The sequence below is a fragment of the Phaenicophaeus curvirostris genome, chromosome 2 (genome assembly GCF_032191515.1).
Source record: "Phaenicophaeus curvirostris isolate KB17595 chromosome 2, BPBGC_Pcur_1.0, whole genome shotgun sequence".
In the NCBI taxonomy this organism is placed as follows: domain Eukaryota; kingdom Metazoa; phylum Chordata; class Aves; order Cuculiformes; family Cuculidae; genus Phaenicophaeus; species Phaenicophaeus curvirostris.
Window position 1 is genome coordinate 34,972,646 of NC_091393.1, and position 21,166 is coordinate 34,993,811.

General features: G+C 40.9%; 1 protein-coding gene across 3 annotated transcripts in view; it reads left to right on the plus strand.

Moving 5' to 3' along the window:
• Positions 1-21,166, plus strand: part of SOBP (sine oculis binding protein homolog) — a 120,953-nt gene that overhangs the window by 13,487 nt on the left and 86,300 nt on the right. For all 3 annotated transcript variants that reach the window (XM_069851680.1, XM_069851681.1, XM_069851682.1), the window contains exon 4: positions 12,549-12,700. In XM_069851680.1, the coding sequence (XP_069707781.1) occupies positions 12,549-12,700 (152 nt within the window). The remainder of the gene's footprint in view (positions 1-12,548; positions 12,701-21,166) is intronic.

Genomic DNA, 21,166 nt, shown 5'->3' on the forward strand with positions numbered 1-21,166 from the left:
GACACCGTTTTGTGGGCACTACATCAAAGCAGAAAACTTCAGAGTGGTAAAAAGCCAGACAGGAGTAACTCTGGGGATGCTTTGTTGGAGCCCATCACAAGCACAGGGGGCAGCTTGGGAAACAGCACAGCAAAGGTGTTTCTTTGAGTTGAGCAGGCAAATGAAAAAAGATGTAAATCAATAATTGCCAAAGCTTAAAGTCAGCATTTTCAACGCGGGGTGTGGGGTGGGGGGGGAAGAAACAGACTGTGACTGATCTGCCACAAGAACAGAAGCAGCTTACACATGATTGAGTTAATAAATGAAGAAAGAGGACAGAAGGGAGAGGCGGAAGAGTTGAAGAGAAATCTTCAAGGTTAAAATGCTGGGCAGAAAAGGGGTCTTTTAGGCATTTTGAATAGACATGCATAGGATGAGTTTACATTACAGGCCAGAGGGAAAACCAGGTAGGGATGCACTGTGGTGACTGAGATGCTGAGAATGGGATGAGACTTTGTGGATGGATGGGAAAAGCTTTTAGATATTGTACAGGATAAAAATCTAGAAGATTTAAATATAGCTCAAAAGAGAGTGCCCACAGACAAAAATGATGTCTAAATCGTGAACTTGAAGGACAGGAAAGATGATGGTGCAGACCACTGTTATTGAGCAAATAATATGGAGTGAACACTTGGGGAGGAGTTATTAAAAGTTTAATTTTTGCTGTATTGATCTTGAACTGAAGGGTCTGCACCAGTAAGGAAGTGTCAGAGAGACAGGCTGAGGTATTCATTTGGACAGAAGAGCAATGGTCTGGAGAGGATAAGCAGATCTAAGGAACAGTCACGACAAATTACTAGCTGAATATTTTTTTTCAGATAAGATTCTTTACAGATAAGTGGGAGAAGAGAAAGAGCAAAGCAGGGCAAATGTTCACAGAAGCCTGAAGGGAGAAACAGGGAGGATGCTCTGTAAGGTGGACTCATGTAGTGATCGCAGAGGGAGGAAGACTGAAACAGGAAGCCAAAGGAAACAGGATTTCCAAGGAAACAGTATGATTCTTCACATCAAAAACAGTTAGCAGCTCAGGAAGGAGGTAGGAGTATTGATCCTAAACTGATCCTTCTAGGAAGCAGTCATTGGAGATTTTTGCAGATTAGGTCTTCCTTGAGCATGCTGGAAAACTTGAGTGTGTCGTGTCTGCACTCATGCTTTCAGTGAACAGATATTGTAGTTTAATGCCAACTGACAACTCAGTACTGCCCAGCCACTTGCTCGCTCCATCTGCTGGGATGGAGGAGATAATTGCATGAATAAAAGTAAGAAAACTCATGGGTTAAGATAAAGAGAGTTTAATAAGTAAAGCAAAAGAAGGAATTCATTCAGCACTTCCCCTTAGTAGGCAGATGTTCAGCCATCTCAAGGAAAGCAGAGCTCTATCAAGTGTAATGGTTACTTGAATAGACAAACACCATGACTCTGAATGTCCCCCGCTTCCTTCTTCCTCCCCCAGCTTTGTATGATGAGCAGGATGTCATACGGTCTGGGATATCCCTTTGGTCAGTTGGGGTCAGCTGTCCCGGCTGCGCTCCCTCCCAGCTTCTTTTGCACTTCCAGCCTGAGCACTGGTGGAGTGATGTGAGAGGCAGAGAAGGCCTTGGCTCTGTGTAAGCACTGCTCAGCAAGAACTGAATCATATCTGTGTTATCGACACTGTTTCCAGCACAAATCCAAAACATAGCCCCGTACCAGCTATTATGAAGAAACTTAACTGTATCCCAGCCAAGACCAGCACATTCTCCATGCCTTATTCCATACCATTTACATCATGGTCAGCTACCACACTATCCACCCTTCCCAGCCTTTGATATAATACGCAGACATCATTCCCTTACTTTGTGGACAACCCCTGTGAAATATCTGTAAAATGTGCACAGATGTCCACAAAATGTCCATTGAGTTAATTTAATCCATGATGTGGAGCTCCATCTGTTACGGCGGTCACTTGGGATGGGAGAGGTGGTGTGTTATGTGGAGTTACTGGGCATGAAAGCCAGCTCTGGTCGTATCACTGCTGCACTTGTGCTACTTGTCCTCCACTGGTTCAGGTGGTTCCTAACTGTGGTAATTCTTATAACGTGCAACTCAAATAATGGATTACAACAATTTGAAGATTTTTCCATTACAGGCTCCATCCCTGATCCCTTTGAACTAGATCTAGAATGGGGTTTAACATTGCAATGAACTCCTCCCCGTGCCCCTGCCCTGGCTTGGACTTATCCACAGACTGCAGTGCCTTAGGGGCATACCTGCTCCAAGTGGAGCCTGTCTAGAAGCCACTGCCTCTCCAGGGCTATACCTGTTGCGGCATTGACTTATCCACAGTCACTTCGAGGTACAACCATTCCAGCGTGGTGTTCTCCATGGGCCACAATGCCTCCAGAAATATACCTGCTCCAGTGTGACCTTACCCATGGCTTTAGTCCTTACGCGGGTGTACCTGCTTGTGGGCTTATCCATGGCCAGGCACTTTGAGGTGCTCCAGCATGAATTCATGCACAGCCGTGGATGCTTTGAGGTGTACCTTCTGCAGCATGGATTTATCTGTGTGCCACAATCCTTTCAGAATTATACCTGCTGCGATACTGACATAGCCACGGCCACAGATGCTTTGAGATTTACCTGCTCTGGTGTAGACTTATTCACAACCACAGAGGCTTCAGAGTGTCCTGTCCCTGCATGGACTGATCCCCAGGTTGCAGTCTCTTCAACTCGAGCTTGTACTGGAGTTCCTGCCTGTCCAGTACAACAGCACAGAAACAGCAGCGATGCTCTGGCCATCTGCCAGCCCAGGCGCATTGCCATTGCTGTTATCAAAATGTTCCCAGGCACGGCAGAGTCAGATGATAAGCAGTACAGCACTACAGCAGTGAAAGCAAAAAGAGCCACTAATGAGCACTAGACTCTAATATACTGTAAGGCAAGCAAGCCCTACAGCAAGCACAGGAGTCTGTCAATTAATAGCTACACAGCAATAACAGCTATAAATTTGATCTAGCACGTTCCAATAAAATCTGACGTTATCTCAAACCCTTTGAGCCCCATGTTGGGCGCCAGAAAAGACTGTTGTGGTTTAGCCCCAGCTGGCAGCTGAGCACCACACAGCTGCTTGCTCACTCCCTCCCGGTGGGGTGGAGGAGAGGATTGGAAGAGTGAAAATGAGAAAAGTTGTGGGTTGAGATAAAGGCAGTTTAATAGCTAAAGCAAAAGCCACACACATAAGCAAAGGAAAACAAGGAATTCATTCAGCACTTTACCTCAGCAGGCAGTGGCTCAACCATCTCCAGAAAAGCAGGGCTTCATCAAGAATGATGGTTACTTTGGAAGACAAATGCCATGACTCTGAATGTCCCCCGCTTCCTTCTTCTTCCCCCAGCTGACCATGATGTTATATGGTCTGGGATGTCTCTTTGGTGAGTTGGGGTCAGCTGTCCGGGCTCTGCCCACTCCCAGCTTCTTGTGCACTCCCAGCCTGGACACTGGTGGAGTGATGTGAGAAGCAGAGAAGGCCTTGACTCTGTTTAAGCACTGCTGAGCAATAACTGAATGATCTTTATGTTATCGACACTGTTTTTCAGCACAAATCCAAAGCATAGCCCCGTACCAGCTATTATGAAGAAAATTAACTTTATCCCAGCCAAAACCAGCATGACAGGCTAAAACTTTGAATAGTTAACAAAATCACCTCTTTTCTCGTCATTTTTATTTTATAGTAAAGTGTTTTCTTCTTTGGAAAACCAAATAATTTTGAGTGGTCTGACTAAAACTTTATCCTCAAGCTGTTTTGTTTTCTGTTTTACTCAAATGAAATATCAGGTAAACATTTGCATATGCAATCCTGGAAAACATTAGACTGCTACCTGAGCAAATATAAACAGCTTCGATAAAGGCACTCTTTTTACTGGATCACAAAATTACACCTGAAAAGGCTGAGTTATGGGTCCTATATGGTGCACAGACTGTCTACAGACTCGGGTTATGGCATTTCAATAGAAGGTACTAAATCCAGTCTTGGGAAGTCTCCACAAGAAGGATCTCAGTTACTCAGATCAGAAGATTATCTGCAAGAGCAGTCCTCTGGTCTGCACAACCAGGCAGATAGACCACACTCAGACAGTACCCAAATAAATGAGGCTTTATGAGTCAACATCAGCCATCCTTCTTGCATCTGGAAGCAAATAAGAAGTCTGCAGCCTCCAGAGTGTTGATGTAGAGGTCTCCTTGTGCCTGATAACCATCCTTCTCACCCAACAAGTTGCTAGCTACATTTTAGCATCCACAGCAGATTCTGAGTGATCTTTGGGGTTCATCTCAAGCACAGCCCATTGCAACAAACCGATACTGAGATAAGTTCAGCTTGGTATTAGATGATTATTATTTTCCACACAGCAACATAATGAAAGTATTTTTTTTTTCCATTAAAAAATTGCATAGGAATAACAAGAAACAGAAATTCAATAGCCAAGACTGATCTAGAAATAAAAATCCCACCACAGCTGTGCAGAGTATACGGCCATAGTATGCAGCATGCAAACATCCTAACTGATATTCCGCAGCCCATAGTGATGGAGTAAGTCTGGGAGGGCACTTAGGGTGGCTCTGCCCTTTCACTCAGACAGGTTTGGACGGCTATTATTACATGGGATGAAGGAAGGTTAAAATCAGGACTAGTCAAAGAAGAATGCAAAAAATTCTTTCAATGCAGGTGATAACATGCTGTCGTCTTCTCCTGGCACCTGCTGAAGGCTATGGTGCCTCAACTGCCCTGTTTTTTTAAGAGTGCTCTTTGGTTTACTTTCTCTTGCGTTCCCCATGGCAGTGCCTCAACTGGGGAGGTACAACTGCGGGTAAGCATAGCCTTTGAGCATGGGTGTCGTCAAAACCCTTCCCTTTCCTGCCTCCTTCTGTGTACAGGTGATGCACAGAGTACATCTGCTGCTCTAAGCGCACCCCAAATGAGAGCTGGCTCCCTGCTATGCTGTACTGCGAGGAGAGGTCATGTCAAGGGATGTGGTGGAAGGGGAGGCAGAGGGGATGACAACACGGACCTGACTGAGCTTTCCACAGGGGAAGTACAAGGGAAAAAAAAATGCTTCCTCCCAGGGTTTTCACAAGACAATGAGCACATTTGGGAAAGGAAAGGGGATTTTAAACCTCCGACGTGCAGATCAATACCTCTGCACCATTTGATTTGGTGATTTCTAAATGATAATGATTTGGGGCATACCAAAAGTTATCAGAAGCTCATCAAAATGAAGGAGGAATGGACTGGAGGAACTGTATCTGGTGAGGCAAAATGTCTTAAAGGAGGAACAGAAGCATTTCTAGTACTGAGTTCCATAAAGAGGCCTGTGACCTAAGTTGGCAAGGGAATGTCATATTCAAATACTAAACCAAGTACTTAGATATTTTATAGAAAAGAATGCATGATTTTCTGTTTTATAGGTTAATATAACTTTAGAATTCAAGTATACAGGATTTTTTGTTTTATAGGTACAAGTGGACATGAGTAACTTGGTGCAACACACGGGATTAAGCAGATTCCCTGCTCTACACACACTTTGGAAGTGCCCACTGTAATATTTATATTGTATTGGGTGAATCTGGAAGCATAAAAGATGTTTTAAATGATAGTTAGCAGGGCAGTAAAAATTATTTCTAAGATCATCTGTCTAAATTCACTAAGGAATTGATTCTGTGGCTGCATTACCAAGAAGTCTGATCTCAGGCAGAACTCAGTGGCAGACCATATTATCAGATTTAATTAAGCTTGTATATTGAGGAGACTCATTATTTACTGCACTCTGGATCCTGCTGAAGTGTTTCCCAGGTCTTATTCCAGTTGCTAAACAGCGTTACAATTCCTCTAACTGTAGGTGTAGCTCTCTAATAAGACCACCACAACAAATCTTATAGTCTTTACTCTTCAAATTCTTTCTGCTGTTTTCAGTTTAAAACATCATTTAATTTGCACTGATCATAGGGTTATTAGTGCCTATGTTTTAAAATGCTAATGGTTGCCAGCATTCCTGCCCCATCTAGCCTGTTGTTGATGTCTTTTGCTCTCTGTGGAGGGTCAAATGTGATTCCTTTGTGCTAAAATGAAAATCACAAACTTCACCTATGTACTTTAATAGCATTTATTAAAAGTGCACAGGGAGTTCCCCCCCATTAGCTGTAATAGGTGCTTTTTTGTTTGCCTGCTTAAAACCTGCCTAAATGCCAGCTTTTATTTGTGTTTTGCATTCGGTCCTTGCTAAACTATGCATGAGAATGTGTCTCAGCTCATGCATAGAAATCGTAGGCAAGCCATGGTTCCCCAAAATGATTTTTAAATGTAGCTGGGACACTGCTTTATTGGCAGAGTAGTGAACTTCAAGAGACTGGTCCTTAAAAGGAAAAGCATTGTAAAGTCCCTGAGGTATTTCCATAGCGATGGTTGGAGCAAGCTTTCTATTGTCAGCCCTACTTTTTAATCTTCTTCATGTAATTACTTTTTCCAAGGGTACTTTTTGTACCTTAAGTTTGTCACACACACCTCTATTTAAAAGATCAGCATTTAAATGCTGTCACAGGGGATTCTGCAGCAATGTTTTAGATGCTTTGTTTGTTCACCTTTTTAGTTTGAGATTTTTCAGATAAAGTATCTTGGGTGTAAGAAAAATGACTGAAACAGTTCTTCTACCTTGCTTGGAGTCGTCACCCTCAGGAACTGCTTTGGTGTCAAAAATCCGAACATATGCTACTTGGTCTTCTTCAGTGGCAAGCGGAGGTTTCAGGAGTGGCAAGTGGGTTACTCTGAATTAACCATTCTGAAATAGTGGCAGCTCCCAGTGAAAACAGTGAGCCCTTTTTTTGTTAATGCTGCGGATGCTAGGGTCGAGTCAAGATTGAATGTCTTTAAGAGGGAAGTTTTGCAGCTTTTCATCAGAAAGTAGTAGTGAAAGCAGCTAAAATATTTAAAGATGTGTGCCAGTGGATCAAGCGTAGTTCCCAGCTGGGAGTAAAAGGGCTCTTATCTCCCCTGGGAAGTCCTGGGATGCAAACGACTTGTGTGAAGGGGTGGAACACATCAAATTGAAAAGAAAGGAGAACAGAAGAAAGCCATAGTGGGAAACTGCAGATAGCTGTAGTGGAAGGGAACTCATATGCCAGAAAGAGATGGGAAGTGGGGAGACACTGAAGGGGTGCCAAAATTTTTTTTGTATCAAATCACAGATACAGCCACAGCCAAGGTACAGATTTCACACAGACTCATTCAGTCCAGGCAACGTACCCTTTGAGATCTCAGTTCCAAACCCTGTGCCTTCATGATCTTCCTTCTGCCCAACAGGACTTCTTCAGTACTGGAGTTGGGCACCTTCAGGAGTGATATTTTTCTTCTTGCCAGAAGAGTTGAGCATCTCCTGCTGAATTTCTTGCAAGGAAATGTGGCACATAAGGTTTTGGAGTACCTGCCCAGGGATTATCATAATCTGCAGGATTAGACTGCAGCTGCCTTGAGTTCTGCCCAAATTCTTGAAACTGGAGTTAAAGTTGAAAATACAAATCAGTTAGTTCAAAATGGTTTTAGTAAAAGTTTAGTAAACTGATCAGGATTTAACTCCAGAATTATAGGATCATCCTCCTAAACACTGTAGGCCATGCTGTTTTTTTAGATAAAGAGACAGCTGTACATGATGGATTTACTGTTTTGTACTCGTTGCCTTCCTTCTCCTCCCCCCACCTCTGCAAATTATGGCTCCATGTAAGATCGATTAGTCTAAACTGCTGCTCATTGGGTTTAAGAGGAACAATTTTCTGCAGCTCCTTCACACTGGTTTGAAAGGAAAAAAAATACCAAACATTCTGCTTAATTAAGACCTAAAGAGGCGGTGCAAACTTTTGATGATTAATTGAAGCATGCTTTAGACGGATGCATATTTAGTTATTATAATGTGATAATTTTATCTTGTTACACAAACTGCTCCCTTTGGGAACATGATTTAACACTGCAAACATTCTGTGTTTATTGCATTGTTCATTATGAAAAATACACAGGCTAAAAACCACAAGGAGATGTATCTGTACGGTATCTGTGCTGTGGGTGCAGGGACTTCTTCTTCCACCTGTAATGACACAACCCAGGGGCAGGAAAACACCGTATTGGAACTCCCACAATAGCTTTCCCTATTAAGAGCTGAGAACTCAGAAAAGCAGAGGCTGGAAATTCATATCTTGTACTGTATGTGGAACAAATATGTTCCACATACCTATTACCTGATGTAATTATGGAAGACAGTGGTACGTATGTTCTGCTGAAATCTATCCTGTTACTATTCACTTGTCCGCGTGCCAAGTACTCTTGTCTTACCTGTATGAGGGCCCCCACTACCCATCGTAACTGTGACGGATCTAAGAAGCAGCTAAGCACATTGCAAGAGGAAGTCATAAAGTTGCAAGCCCAGATGGACAAAAAAACCCAGTTGTTAAAAAGTATTTTCTTGTACTTCAAAACGATCTGTACTTAGACTTGAAAATGTTATTTTTGTACTTTACAAAAGTGTCAGCCTGGCTATGCGAGTCCTGAAAGTGATGCTGAATGGTCTTCATCAGATGAGCTGCTCCAGCGAGAGCTCACATGATGAACATGGGCACACTGTCAGAATAAGCTCATGTTACTTAAGTGGATATACTAAGCTAGACTACCAGGAAAAGTTTGTCTATGAGCAAAGGAGAACATTGCCAATATCGTATACCGATGTAATTATTTTGGAGAAGTATTCTTAGTGTAGACCTAATCTAAAAAGGATTAAAATAAAGATTCAGGATAGATAAGCAGTCTCAAGCTACTGGATTTGAAGTTCCCTGCTTCTGTGCATTCTTGTTGCAGTAGGTTCTTACTGAGTGCTCCAGGGACAGGGATTTGATACATTTTCCTGAAAGAAGGGCAAGAGTCTGGTAAAGTGATTTTTAAAATAGTTGGCCTTGCAAAACAGAGGTCTATGAAAAAGTGAAGGAATCTTATCTTAAATGGAAGATTTTAATTACTGGTTTGGATTATGCCAGTTTGTGTTTAGCAAAAGATGATTAAATCACCAGCCTTTGGCTTTTCTTATTTCACACAATCTTAATTTTTTTTTATCCCCTCAGTTATTACTTCCCACTGCTGTGGGTTGTAATGGTAGAAATAGATGGACTATTACTTTTCTGTTAATGTTGCACTTCTCTTTTTTGGTCACTAAGCTTAACACACTATAATGAAACATCCCCGTTAGTTCTTTTCACAACTTGGGCTCAGATCCCTACTGCAACCAGTGTCAAGAAGGAAAGCATGTGATCAGATTTGGACTGTTTTCATTGTCCCCAGCTGTCCTGCACACCCATAAGCCAGAGGGCACGGCTCTGTGCCTATCTCAAGTACCAAGAGCAAGTCCTTTTCTCTGCTATTAGCTTCACTTGAAGCTGAAGGAAAGGGATTGGTTTTAGACCAAGTCTTCCTCCCACTAGGCTGCACAGGGCTCTTGTTGATGGTCCATAGTGAATTAGTCATGTGATGTTGGATATTTTTCTCTTTTTTTTACCTGATGAATTGCATTTCAAGAAGTTAGAGTTGCATCAAAAATGTACTCGGGCAAATGTACACCTGAAGGATAAAAGGTGACATAAAAATGATGTGTTAGTGCACTGTTGCAGGAAGAATATGCTCCAAAACACTGCTGTTTCCTGGCTGCTTTATATGGACGTACTCAGATAATCCCTTTGTAGCAGTATTCCCGAGTCTTTTAAATGGAAGAGACATCTAGTTTTATTATTACTGTTACTGTTAAAAGGACTGTATTGGATATGACCAGTCCTTGATGACTGGGGGAGAAGAATAGAGAAATAATTAAAGTTTTCTGTATTTAGGCAGACTCTTTACCTCCCTTTCTTCCTTCCTTCTTTCAAAAATATGACCATTTTGATTAATATTGATGATATCTTCTGAATATCAGCTGTCTCTTCCTGAGAGTGCAGACAGTTGCTGGAAGCAATAATTTGTATAGCATTTTCTGCTGTTCTTTTCATTGTCAGATCCATGGACTAGAAAGGAGGCAATGCTGCTCCTGTGAGTTGGTGGTGAAGTTCTACTAGTTAGGGCATGGGAAGACAAAAACTTGGCAGAATAGGTGCCTTTCCATCTCGTGTTCTTGCCAGGATCTATCTTAGAGGAAGTCTGGCAGAAGGAGGTGCAGTGACCCTTGCTGTCCCGTATAACCTCCACAGAGGAGTGCGTGATGCAGTTTTTCCATGTAAACAGTTGCTGCTGCTGGAATTCTGTGTAATTGAAAGTGGACAATTGCGTGGTTTTTCTGATCAACCAATGGGAGAGTTCATGTTTGAGTGAACGGGAGTTGAATTGTAGGTGAGGTGCTTCCCTTGTGAAGTCATGCATGAAAGCCCCTGAGGATCCCTAGGGTGGAGCTCTGTGCTGCTCCCTGAAAACTTCTTCAGGTGAGCCAACCTGCTTCCGAAAGGGGTACTCCAGCATCTGCTTTGCTCGTGAACTCTCTTCCAGCTCTGTAATTTTCTTTTTCAATTATTTTCATCAGAAATGAAGGCTATTAGAAAAGTATCACTGGTAAATCTTCCATTTTCTGGAGGTGAAATACTTTTTATCGGTAGGAGAATATATGTTGCTGTTATGTGAAAAAGTGTGGTTTTGTCTCTTTCTTTTGGTTCACAGTATCTTCTGTTCTCCTGATATATTCAAAGGGGCAAGTTCATCCTGGAAGGAATAGGTTTGTTGTGGTGCAGAAGTGGCTGAATCAGGGCAACTTTGTAAAAGCTTAGTACTTCAAATGGCTTAGGATAAAAATGGTGAGAAGAGCTCTTGGGCTGTGCTGGCATAGTTAGCATCCTTGCCAAGACTGGTTCTGAGCAGAAAGCTGTGGCAGCACCATAAAAACGTGACACCACTGTAACAACACCCTGTGCTCTTGTGCGTCTGGCTGAGATTACAGCCAGCTCAAGGGCAGGCTCCTTGACCCTATAGATGGCTAGTGATAATTTTGGGCAAATCATTTTGATTTCCTTTGATGTTCAGTACATGAAAGCGTTTACAGTATCAGCAAATCCCACTCTAAAGGGTAAGTGATAGAATATATTAAACACAAATCTGTGTTATAACTTAGCCTTAAATATAGGTTTAAAGGTAGACAGTCTGATTAAAACTAAAAGATCATTATTTTATATTGTACAATTTTATTTGTAGCTATAAATCATAACACAATTTGTGGAAGGAAAGAAGTTATTAAACTGGCAATATTTATTCCATTAAGGTGAATATAATGCAGCACGTAGTTCTGACTTATGATAGCTGGGGAAAGGAGCCAAATCACTCTGCTAAAAATTAGTTTGCCAATAATTTCACAGAACGATGACAGCGTAGCTTCAAAAACAAATCCTTTATAGGGAAATGGGATGGCTGCATGACAGACCCTCTGAGCTATGAATTCTCCACAGCTCATGGCCCAGGAACTGCTTTAACAATTAGACTTCAGGGATTTTTTTTCCAGAAGTTAGACAATGGCTGCTGTCTGTAACTGAAAGGTCACGCTGTATCATAGACTGGACATGAGAACTGAAGAATTCCAATTTTTAAGTCAGAAAGATTCCTACAAACTTACTTTCTTGGTAAGGCTTAACTATTCACTGACCCCATATGTGAAACTGGGTTAGTGATGATGACCACACAGGGATATTGCTAGCGCTTTAGTAATTAAGCCCTGGGTTTTTTTTACATGGCAGAAGGCATACATGCCACATTCATAATACACATTAGAGAAGAGCTCAAAAGAGGTGCAGGAGCTCTGCCTGAATTTAAATTTGACTGATGAGCATGAAGACTGGAAAGTAAGCCAGCAGACTTCACCACAGTGATATGTCTTCATTCTGTCTGGAGTCTGTACCTCTGACTGTGATATTCACCCAAAAGCTCCCCATTTCGTACGCTAAGCGTTATGTTGAAACAACACGGAGAAGGGGTATCTCTTGTTCCTTCTTGTTTAGAAGCGGGCTCTTGTTAAAGACCTGCCTTGGTCCAGTACCTTCTGGGTGTGTTTTTATCAGCTTGTTGAGCAGAACATCTCAAAGGCTCACTACAACTGACTGTAGGTGACAAGAACAAATCAGCAGTACTCTTTAAGCCTCTAGTCTTGGTTACTTGTTTGATAAAGAATTGTGTGCTCATAAACATGCTAAAAAGCTCGAGATTTCCAGAGCTTTTCAGCAATGCACCGTTTTTTAAACTAATATTCTTTTCTGGTCATCTCAGAAGCTTTGGCAATCTGCTGAGCCTGGCTGGCACAGGTCACCGGCTGCCTGAGGATGAAACTGGTGATCACAGGCATGCACAGTTCTGCTCTTAGACAGTGAGAATGTAGCAATAAGCTGAGCCAGTGCTGGTTGTATCTAAGAGTAAGTGTGCAGATGTCTGAGGAAGGTGTTTTTCATCTCGTGTAAACATTGTTCTTATATTTTTGTTGTAGAAGATGATGTGTCAAATGTACAAATAATGTGTGCCTGGTGCCAGAAAGTTGGAATCAAGCGCTATTCCCTGAGTATGGGAAGTGAAGTGAAATGCTTCTGCAGCGAGAAGTGCTTTGCAGCTTGCCGAAGAGCATATTTCAAGAGAAACAAGGTAAGAGAAATAAGGAAAGATATAACCTACATAGACATAACTTTAATAAGGCCCAGCCTGGATCTCATTTAACATCTACTAGAAACTTTTTTCTTTTGTTTTCTTTTTCACCTAGTTCCTCCTCTTTCCATCTGTATTGTCTGTTGGACTGTCAGCCCTTTACTAAGCCTGTTTCTTTCAGCTTCCTTCAGCTCTGTGCTCGGGTTTTGTAAGAGTCAGGGAATTTAAATACTCAGAGTCCCAATTTGGCCTTAGAGTCTTAGGATATTTGCTAGAGATACAAAATCCAAGAAGAAAAATAATGAAAATAGAGTAAAGGAGGATTGCATATGGCAGTGTCACTAAGTCCCAGGGTGTTGGGATCATGGCTAGTGGCTAAACGCTTTTAGGGCCTACACCTGGGTCTCATAACAATAGGAAACATCTTCCCACTGCTACTAGTGAGCTTTAGGTTCATTTTAAAGTGTATCATTACTAATAAATTATCGTTGCTGCAATATTCAGAGTCTGTACAGGTTTTGGGTCGGGGTAAGCAATGTTAGAACATCTAGAGTAGTGTGAAAACCCCTCCTACTCAATTTAAATTTAATTCTGTCTAAAATTAGAATGCAATCCTAAAATTGAATGCTACAAAAATTGCTGTAATCACTGAAGTACAGTGCCTGAAAATGCCCCCTAGGTTACTTCAGCAGCTGTTTCCGCAGCAGAATGTGCGATATGTCATTTAAAGAGAAATAACGAAGGATACGCGCTGACATTTTTAGCTCTTGTAAAAGTAACTGTGTCCTTTTGGTGCTTAATAGTATGAATTTTTAGGTAGCTTTTATTTTCTTAGAAATATTTGTTATTCATAAACCCTTTTACATATTGGTTTTATAAAAAGTGCCATTTTTCCTCGTGCTACAGAACATTCAAAGCCTGTCAGGTTCAAACTGAATTCAGGTCTCTCAATCTGGTCTTTTACATCTGTGGTAATAACAAAAAAATACATACGGATCCTAGATTCAGGATGCAATATTACAGCAAATTACCCTTCTTTATAAATTCGGGTCACATCATCCTGCCAAAAAAAAAAAAAAGGAGAAAAATGCCTGAAGAATTAGGTTGCAAAAATCAATAGAGTGGAATTTCAGTGGCAGTCTTGGAGAATCAAACTCATAATGTCTACTGGAGCAGAAGGCAAGTTAAAGTCATGTGAGTCTTCTGTGAGGAGTCGTGTTTACATGCTTTTGTGTAGAAAAAGTGTGGAGGAAGGAAATACATCCTCCTTAGAACCTCCTCATTTGAAAACAGGTTCCCATGGAGATAGGTGTATATGGTCTGTGTGCACACACGCATGTTTATGCACATGGAGTACAATATGCCTTAAAATGTGTGAGATGCTCTGGGGTGACAGGATCCACGTCACCTTCAGCTGATGCTCCCATAATTTTCAGTTGCTAATTTACATGGATAGGATAGTTCATAGTAATGGAGGCATTGTCAGTGATCCTAGTTAGGTGATCCTGTGTGCCAGATAATTTGGGAAACCTTGGGGATGCAGGTGAAAGAATGAGCATTTCATGGTGGATCTTTCTACCTTTTCATCTATATCTGAAAGAGGAGGTTTAGATCCCTCACTAAATGAAAAAAAAACATGTTAATAATGCATAGGTAAACTTCAACCTTCTAATCCATGAGCAGTAGGATTCAGTAATATTTTATGGCCGTGAATTCAATCAATCAGGCAATATATGAAAAAGTTCCCTTTTATCCAACAGTATTTATTGCCCCTGTGTTTTGTTGGAGGCCTCTTTCCTTTATATTATGAGAAAAGATGAATTGGAGCATCTCATTTCATCTGGTTCCATTTTTCATGCTGTTGACTTCTTCTGGAAGCTAAAAGATACTGAATATTTTCATCTAGAAAGCTCTCTTTATTCATTATTTTGTATATATCTAAATAACAATAGATGTTCCAAATCTTTTCATATACCATTGTATCCCAGTGAAATGTCCTATTCTTCAGTAAGGAAGTTGCAAATTAGCAAAACATTGTATGGTAGGACTTGGCAAAACATGACAAGATAACATAATTGTCATGTGTTGGTTGCTACCTTGGCTCCACTTCAAAGCTAAGCCAGTGAGTCGAATTTTCTTCCTCTTTTCACCTATGGAATCTAGAATTGCACAGGATTTGGCCCAGCGGGGGAAATCTGGAACTGCCCTTTGTGTGTGTATTTGTAGCATTAGATGGTCTGAGGACAGAATATTTAGGAAATGCTGCCATTAAAATAAGACCGGTACGATTGAATTCAGCAGACCCTCATGCTTCTTGTTTTGCACTTCACCTGTTAGTAATAGAGTTCAGTCTTGGGGAAAGGCTGCAATAACTTCAGATTTAAATGCTGACCTTTAATCTGCTGTCACTAGTCCCAACAGCGTACCTGTTTTCTCCATGAGCCTAATGCTTATTTATGTATTTGAGAAGTTATGCCACTCTACGCTTTCTCATTTTTCAAACAGAGAAGTGAAATAGTCACATTTCACCTGCCTTATGTATGTTTTAAACAGCAAATCTCCACAACAATATAGTTTTGTATTACATTAAATATGTACAGCTGCTGCATTTCTAGGAGCTGATAGGACTTTGTGGTCACTTCATTTAAGGCTTGAATTTCCTAATGGATTGTGTTAAGCAGTCTTCCCTCCCTCCACTAGATAAGAAGTGCTGTAATAAGCACTTACTTAAAATGATAGGACTGTTCAAACAGTAAAGAGTAAGTCATCACTAATGTCTCAAAATGGCACTAAGTAATGCTGCGAATTATCCCTCCCTGAATGCCAATTGCGATGTTCAGAATTAGGATTTTTGGCATCATCCTAATAACAAAATCCGCTCCCATACACAGGGCCAATGCCCACAAATTCCCAGCTGGGAGAGGCTTGGCATGAGACCACTTTGAAGTTCCTTTAGAGAGCAACAAAAGTACTCCAAAAGCCCCAGGTTAGGTGGGCAGTGACTGGTCCCAACCTCTAACTCCTTCCCAGCCCTCTCCTGCAGTAGGTTTAGCAAGACCTTGCTGGCCTCAGGAGTGTTTGAACCCAAGCAGTTTTAGTTGGAGGTGCGCATCACTTCTTCCTGCCTTTTGTCCCAGTGGAGCTGTGTCCTGTTGTGCTTCAGAAGCTGCACCCTGCACCTTCTGCATCTGTACACAGGCAGGGTTGTCAGCGACCCTCATGGCTGGGATGGGGAATTTTAAGGAAAAAGACTTGCATGACTGTAAGGTGCTTTTCTTGTAAGGCATACAAATTTTGCCCCAGGTATCCTGCAGTCCTGACCATTTAAAATTGTCTATATTAGCAATCATGCCTTGCAAGAATAGAAATATATGTATTTTGAAATTACAGTGGGTCTCCCCACAGAGTGTAATTTTATCTGAATTACTAGAAATAAATGAAGGAAAAATCGGCAGTTTTACACCTTTCGTCAAAAAGTGAAATGTTTAGACTACATCCAGTTTAGAAAAAAAAACCAAACCCACTCCCACCCCCAGACACAAATAACCCAAATTTGCATTCCCAATCCTATTTGGTCTAGTATTCACAGACAAAAACACGTAATGAACTAGTGTATAATGATAACCTGTTGTGCATAATAATACCAATTAAAATGAAGTGTTGAAGGGAAAGGAAGCATTTTGTACTAATGTTTGTAACTGAAGATTTAAGATTCGGAGCTGCTCTGATGCTCCTTTCCTTAGAGATTTAATTTTATAGGCCAACTACTATAAAGTTAAGTACCAAAGAGGCATATAAGGGCAAAAAGCACCAGACCACCAAGTTTCAGAATATTAAATTTAAAGGGAACGATGGGATTCATAATTGGATCCAGTGAGTTTGAAGCCTGAAAAGATTAATTTTCAAATTAAGTTTATTGACTCAATGGGTCAGAAAACAAATTTATTATGACCACATATCCAGACCCAGAATGAGGACTGAATTCATGGAGGTTATATGTTCTGTTCACAGATATATTGAAGGATAATTTGCTTGATTTGACTAAGACATTGGAGACAAAGTAACTGCAAGGTTGTCAGCTGTTTTTTTATGCTTGACCTTGTTCCTGTTTTCATGCTTCCTCCTAGTCAGGAAAAAAAGATGATTGATGCATTTGTTTACAGTGCATTCAAATTTTATTCATACTAATAAACAAAAAGGCATGTTTAGCAACATGAAGAAGTAAATAATGATGGCTCTTTTCTCCCTGTATGGGACAGTGATGGGCAGCACCATGAGTCAGTAACACAGATAGGCAGTGTGGTTTATGCTCTTCTATATCATCTGCTTACCAAGAATAAATGTGGACAATCAAATGAGGCTGTAAGAAGTTGCACACACTTATTTAGTCCTGAGTTCTGTTGCGTTTCTTAATTCCTTACATTTTCAAATGATATTTAAAGGCAATAAAGTGCACACAGCATCAACACTCCTTAGTATGCCTTAGTACTCCTGCCTGAATAGTTTTTTGGTTAATTAACGTATGCCACTATGTGATTAATATGGAGATATATATATGCAAACACATACTGAAAACTGGGAGTAAACAGAAGCTATCATTCCAGCAAATTATTACCGGGGGTAGTCAGAGAAAGTTCTCTTTATTTCAAGCTCAGTTGTGCAGCCTAACAGCATGTAAGAAACATTTAACAATCTTCCTGTTAAGTCAGTGAGTAACTGCAAAAAAAAATGTTGCTTTCTTCCCTTTCTTATGCACCTGCAAAGTTTAATTTGTAAAATGATAATTATTAATGGGAATTTGGAAAACTGCTTAAAGCAACTTGATGCTAATGCTATCCCTGACCAAAAAAACCCAAAACAAACAACAAACCAAACAGAACAAGACAAAAAAAATAACCAAAAAGCCAATTTAGTTGTTTTAGTTGTTACATCTTCCTTTAGAGTCCCTTTCCATAATCTGTTATGGATCTGTTAGAATGACTGCAGAGGAGGCCATGAAGATGATCAGGGAGCTGGAGCACCTCCCCTATGAGGACAGGCTGAGACAGCTGGGGTTGTTCAGCCTGGAGAAGAGAAGGCTCTGGGGACAGCTCTTAAAGGGGGCTGATGGGAAAGCTGTGGAGAAGCTTTTTATCAGGGACTGCAGTGGTAGGACGATGGGTAGTGGTTTTAAGATGAAAGAGGGGAGGTTTAGATTAGATATTAGGAAGAGGGGTGAAGCCCTGGAATAGATTGACCAGAGAAGTGGTGGCTGCCCCATCCTTGGAGATGTTCAAGGCCAGGTTGGATGAGGCTTTGACAACCTGATCTAGTGGAAGGTGTCCCTGAGGTTGGAACTAAATGATATTTAAAGTCCTCCTGACCCAAACCATTCTATGATAAGTTTTGAACGACAAATAAGTTTTGAAACACATGAGGCTCTGAGTAGAGAACATATTTCTCCTAGAGGTTTAACTTGCATTATTTAGGTGCTCAGAAGGTCAGTGCAGAGCAGGTGCCCTACGTGGTTTGCATGAAATCATCCATCTTTGGTTCTGCGGAGTTGTAGAGAAGTGGGGTATAATAAACAGTTCACGAAATTGGTTCTGCTGCTGAGAGTTTGCATAGAATGTGTGTGTATGTGTTTATCTGTGCTTCCTTGTGTATGTGCACATCTACACGTACGTGCACGCATATTCACCACAAAAGACAATTAATAAGATTTCTTGCGAATGCTTGAGGGTGGAAGGGGAAAAGATGACAAACACCTCCATAGCCATGATTGCTATACTGAGATATAGATGAATGTTGATGAGTGAATACAGAAGAGATGCGAAGTCAGTAAATATTTCAAGCATGGGGCACAATTGCAAACTTCTTTAAGAAACTATCTGGAGAAAGAGGAGGAAGGGAAGTATCCTCCTTCAGAAGATGTTTTTAAAGATTAGGGAGAGTAGAAGGCTGCAGGTAGTCACCAGGAATTGGAACAGACACTGAAATATCAAGCAAATCCTGAGCTGTGAAAGAGATGGGTGGCACCAGTCAGACAGGAGAAGAGTTAGCATCATTGTCTAGCTATCATCAACTGGCCTTTTTACTTACTGGGTACTAAACCCAGAATACCCATAAAATTCCTTCCTTAAATCAGAGCTAGGATATTTCGTGATTACTAGACGAAAATGCAGTTCCAAATTAACCTACTGAGACCATCAGTCAGAACATCTTTACTGCTCACCCACAGCAAAGCGAAGTGTATTAACATTGCTAACAGTGAAATGCATCAGCACCTGACTGATGCTACCAAAGACTTAATGGAGGGATCTGGCAAACACAGTGAGCTTGTCAGTTTGCAAACTCAATGGACATTATACTGTCCATCTGCTGCCATTTAATACCATAAATTTGAATCAAATTCCCATTGTCTGAATTACTAGCAGGTATCCAATCCAATTAAAAGGCGTGTTCACTTTTAATTTTAACCACCAAGTCACATTACATCAGTCGTGTTGCATTCTGGCTACTTTGGTTATATTAAGACGAATATGCTAATTATAGCTTGAGAATCTGCTGCCTTTTGGACAGCAGGCATTTCATTCAAATGAAGTGACCAGCTTATGCGAGGTGTCCTAACATCAGTTCTGGACGGCTTCAGTGATTGCATTTCTCCTTCTGGCCAGAAGCAGGTTTTGTTTATGTACAGATGTTACAACGAAACACCACTAATTGCGTTAGGACTTGACTAGAAAGCTTTTAAGGTTTTCACGCACCAAGTGTATGCAGTTTAGACCAATGATTTGGATTTAAATAGATGTTATGACACCTTGATATTGGAGATGTGAAAGAGGTGGCTGCCTTCCAGAGTTACTGAGGAAGAAAGATGGCTATTTTTCTGGAGGTTACTAAGGTGCTTTACTCAAATGTTAAATCACTTAGGATGAATTTTTGAAGGGGAGAGGGAGGCACTGGGGAAAAAAACCACACTTTGCTCCATTAAAAAGTTTGGCAAGATAGACTTCATGATCTGTATCCAGAACATTTTTACATCACCAAGGGATTCCTGATTAAAGATTTTAGATGCATAACAATGATACATTCAGAAAAGGAGCAGATATGATACACATGGGTGCTTACTTCACCCCTGAACCCCTTTGGCTCCGACCTATTTGAGCCAGGCAGTTGCTCAAAAAAATATTGCTCTCCCCTACATTCCATGTCTCGGTTCAGGTTGCATTAGATTATCCCACATTGTCTTGGCCCCATATGAAATTAGGCACCTCCTGGCTTTGTTTCTATGTAATCAACACAGAATGAACATTGAGAACAGTCTTTATTTGGATGAAAACTTAGGGTAGACCTCCAAAGTGAATCTAATTTGCTCAGATTATATTTGGTGCCACTTTTCCCTGTCCTAACGAACGCATCAGTCATTAATACGAATATGAGTTGGGCAAATAATGAAATGCATATTAAATAATATGTTTGTTCAAAAATATCATGGCATTTGAATAAATTATTGCCTTAATGCATCTGTTCACTTATCAGTCAGCTCATTAACTTAGGGAAATACTGAAAAATGAGTTTAAGTATTTTTTCACTCTCTATATTTTTATTTAAAAACACAAATTAAGCAAATATGGTTTTTGAAACATGTTTGGCTTAGGAGAAATGTTGCGACAACACCCTTTGTATGCACTCGTGAAAGGACATATGGAATATTACAATTAACCACGCAGTTTAACAGGGTGCTGTTCTGCCCAGGCAGGGGACCTGGGCAGCGGTAGAAAACCTGAGCGGCCCGGGTGAAGGTGGAAGGTAATTTCTAGTCCTAAAGCTATTCAGGAGCATGTTGCTGTCACATATTGCTACTGGTGAAGTAATTTGTGCAGGTGAGGCAGCTGTTCAGTGGAGTTCTGACGTTTCTTGTCAGCTTATGGTCTGCAGTTAATTACTCTCTTACTCACCCGAAAGGGTGACTTCCCTCTCCATCATGTATAGCAATCCTGGTATAAATTCAAGGATGAAACTGAGTCAGATCAAGGGGGTAAATCACATTGGATATCTTCTGGCCCTTTTTAGGTAGGAAAGTTCTGTCCCTTTTAGGTTTGTTTGCGAACATTTGCTTATTTCTGGGAAGACTGAAGAAACCCTTACACACATTAACCTTGAATCTGGCCTTGTGAGTCTAGATAAGGCTAGGAGAAGCCAAATGATATAAGTTACAAGCTGCTGTATGAACAGGAAAATCTACTACTGGGAATTGTTAAAGTCAACTTCTTGCTGTATATCAGGCTGTGCTCAATGTGCAAGTGTTAAACTGGCTGGAAAAACAGGGTGGGTTTTGTAGGGCAAAAGTCTGAAAATGTCAAGTATCTTTCCTGTTGAAAATTGTTTCTGCAATAATAAAAGACGGTTTGCTGGCCAGCTAAGTTCAGGGATGTGCTGTGCTCTGTCAAAACCCCAAGCATTTACAACTCACCTATTTGAATT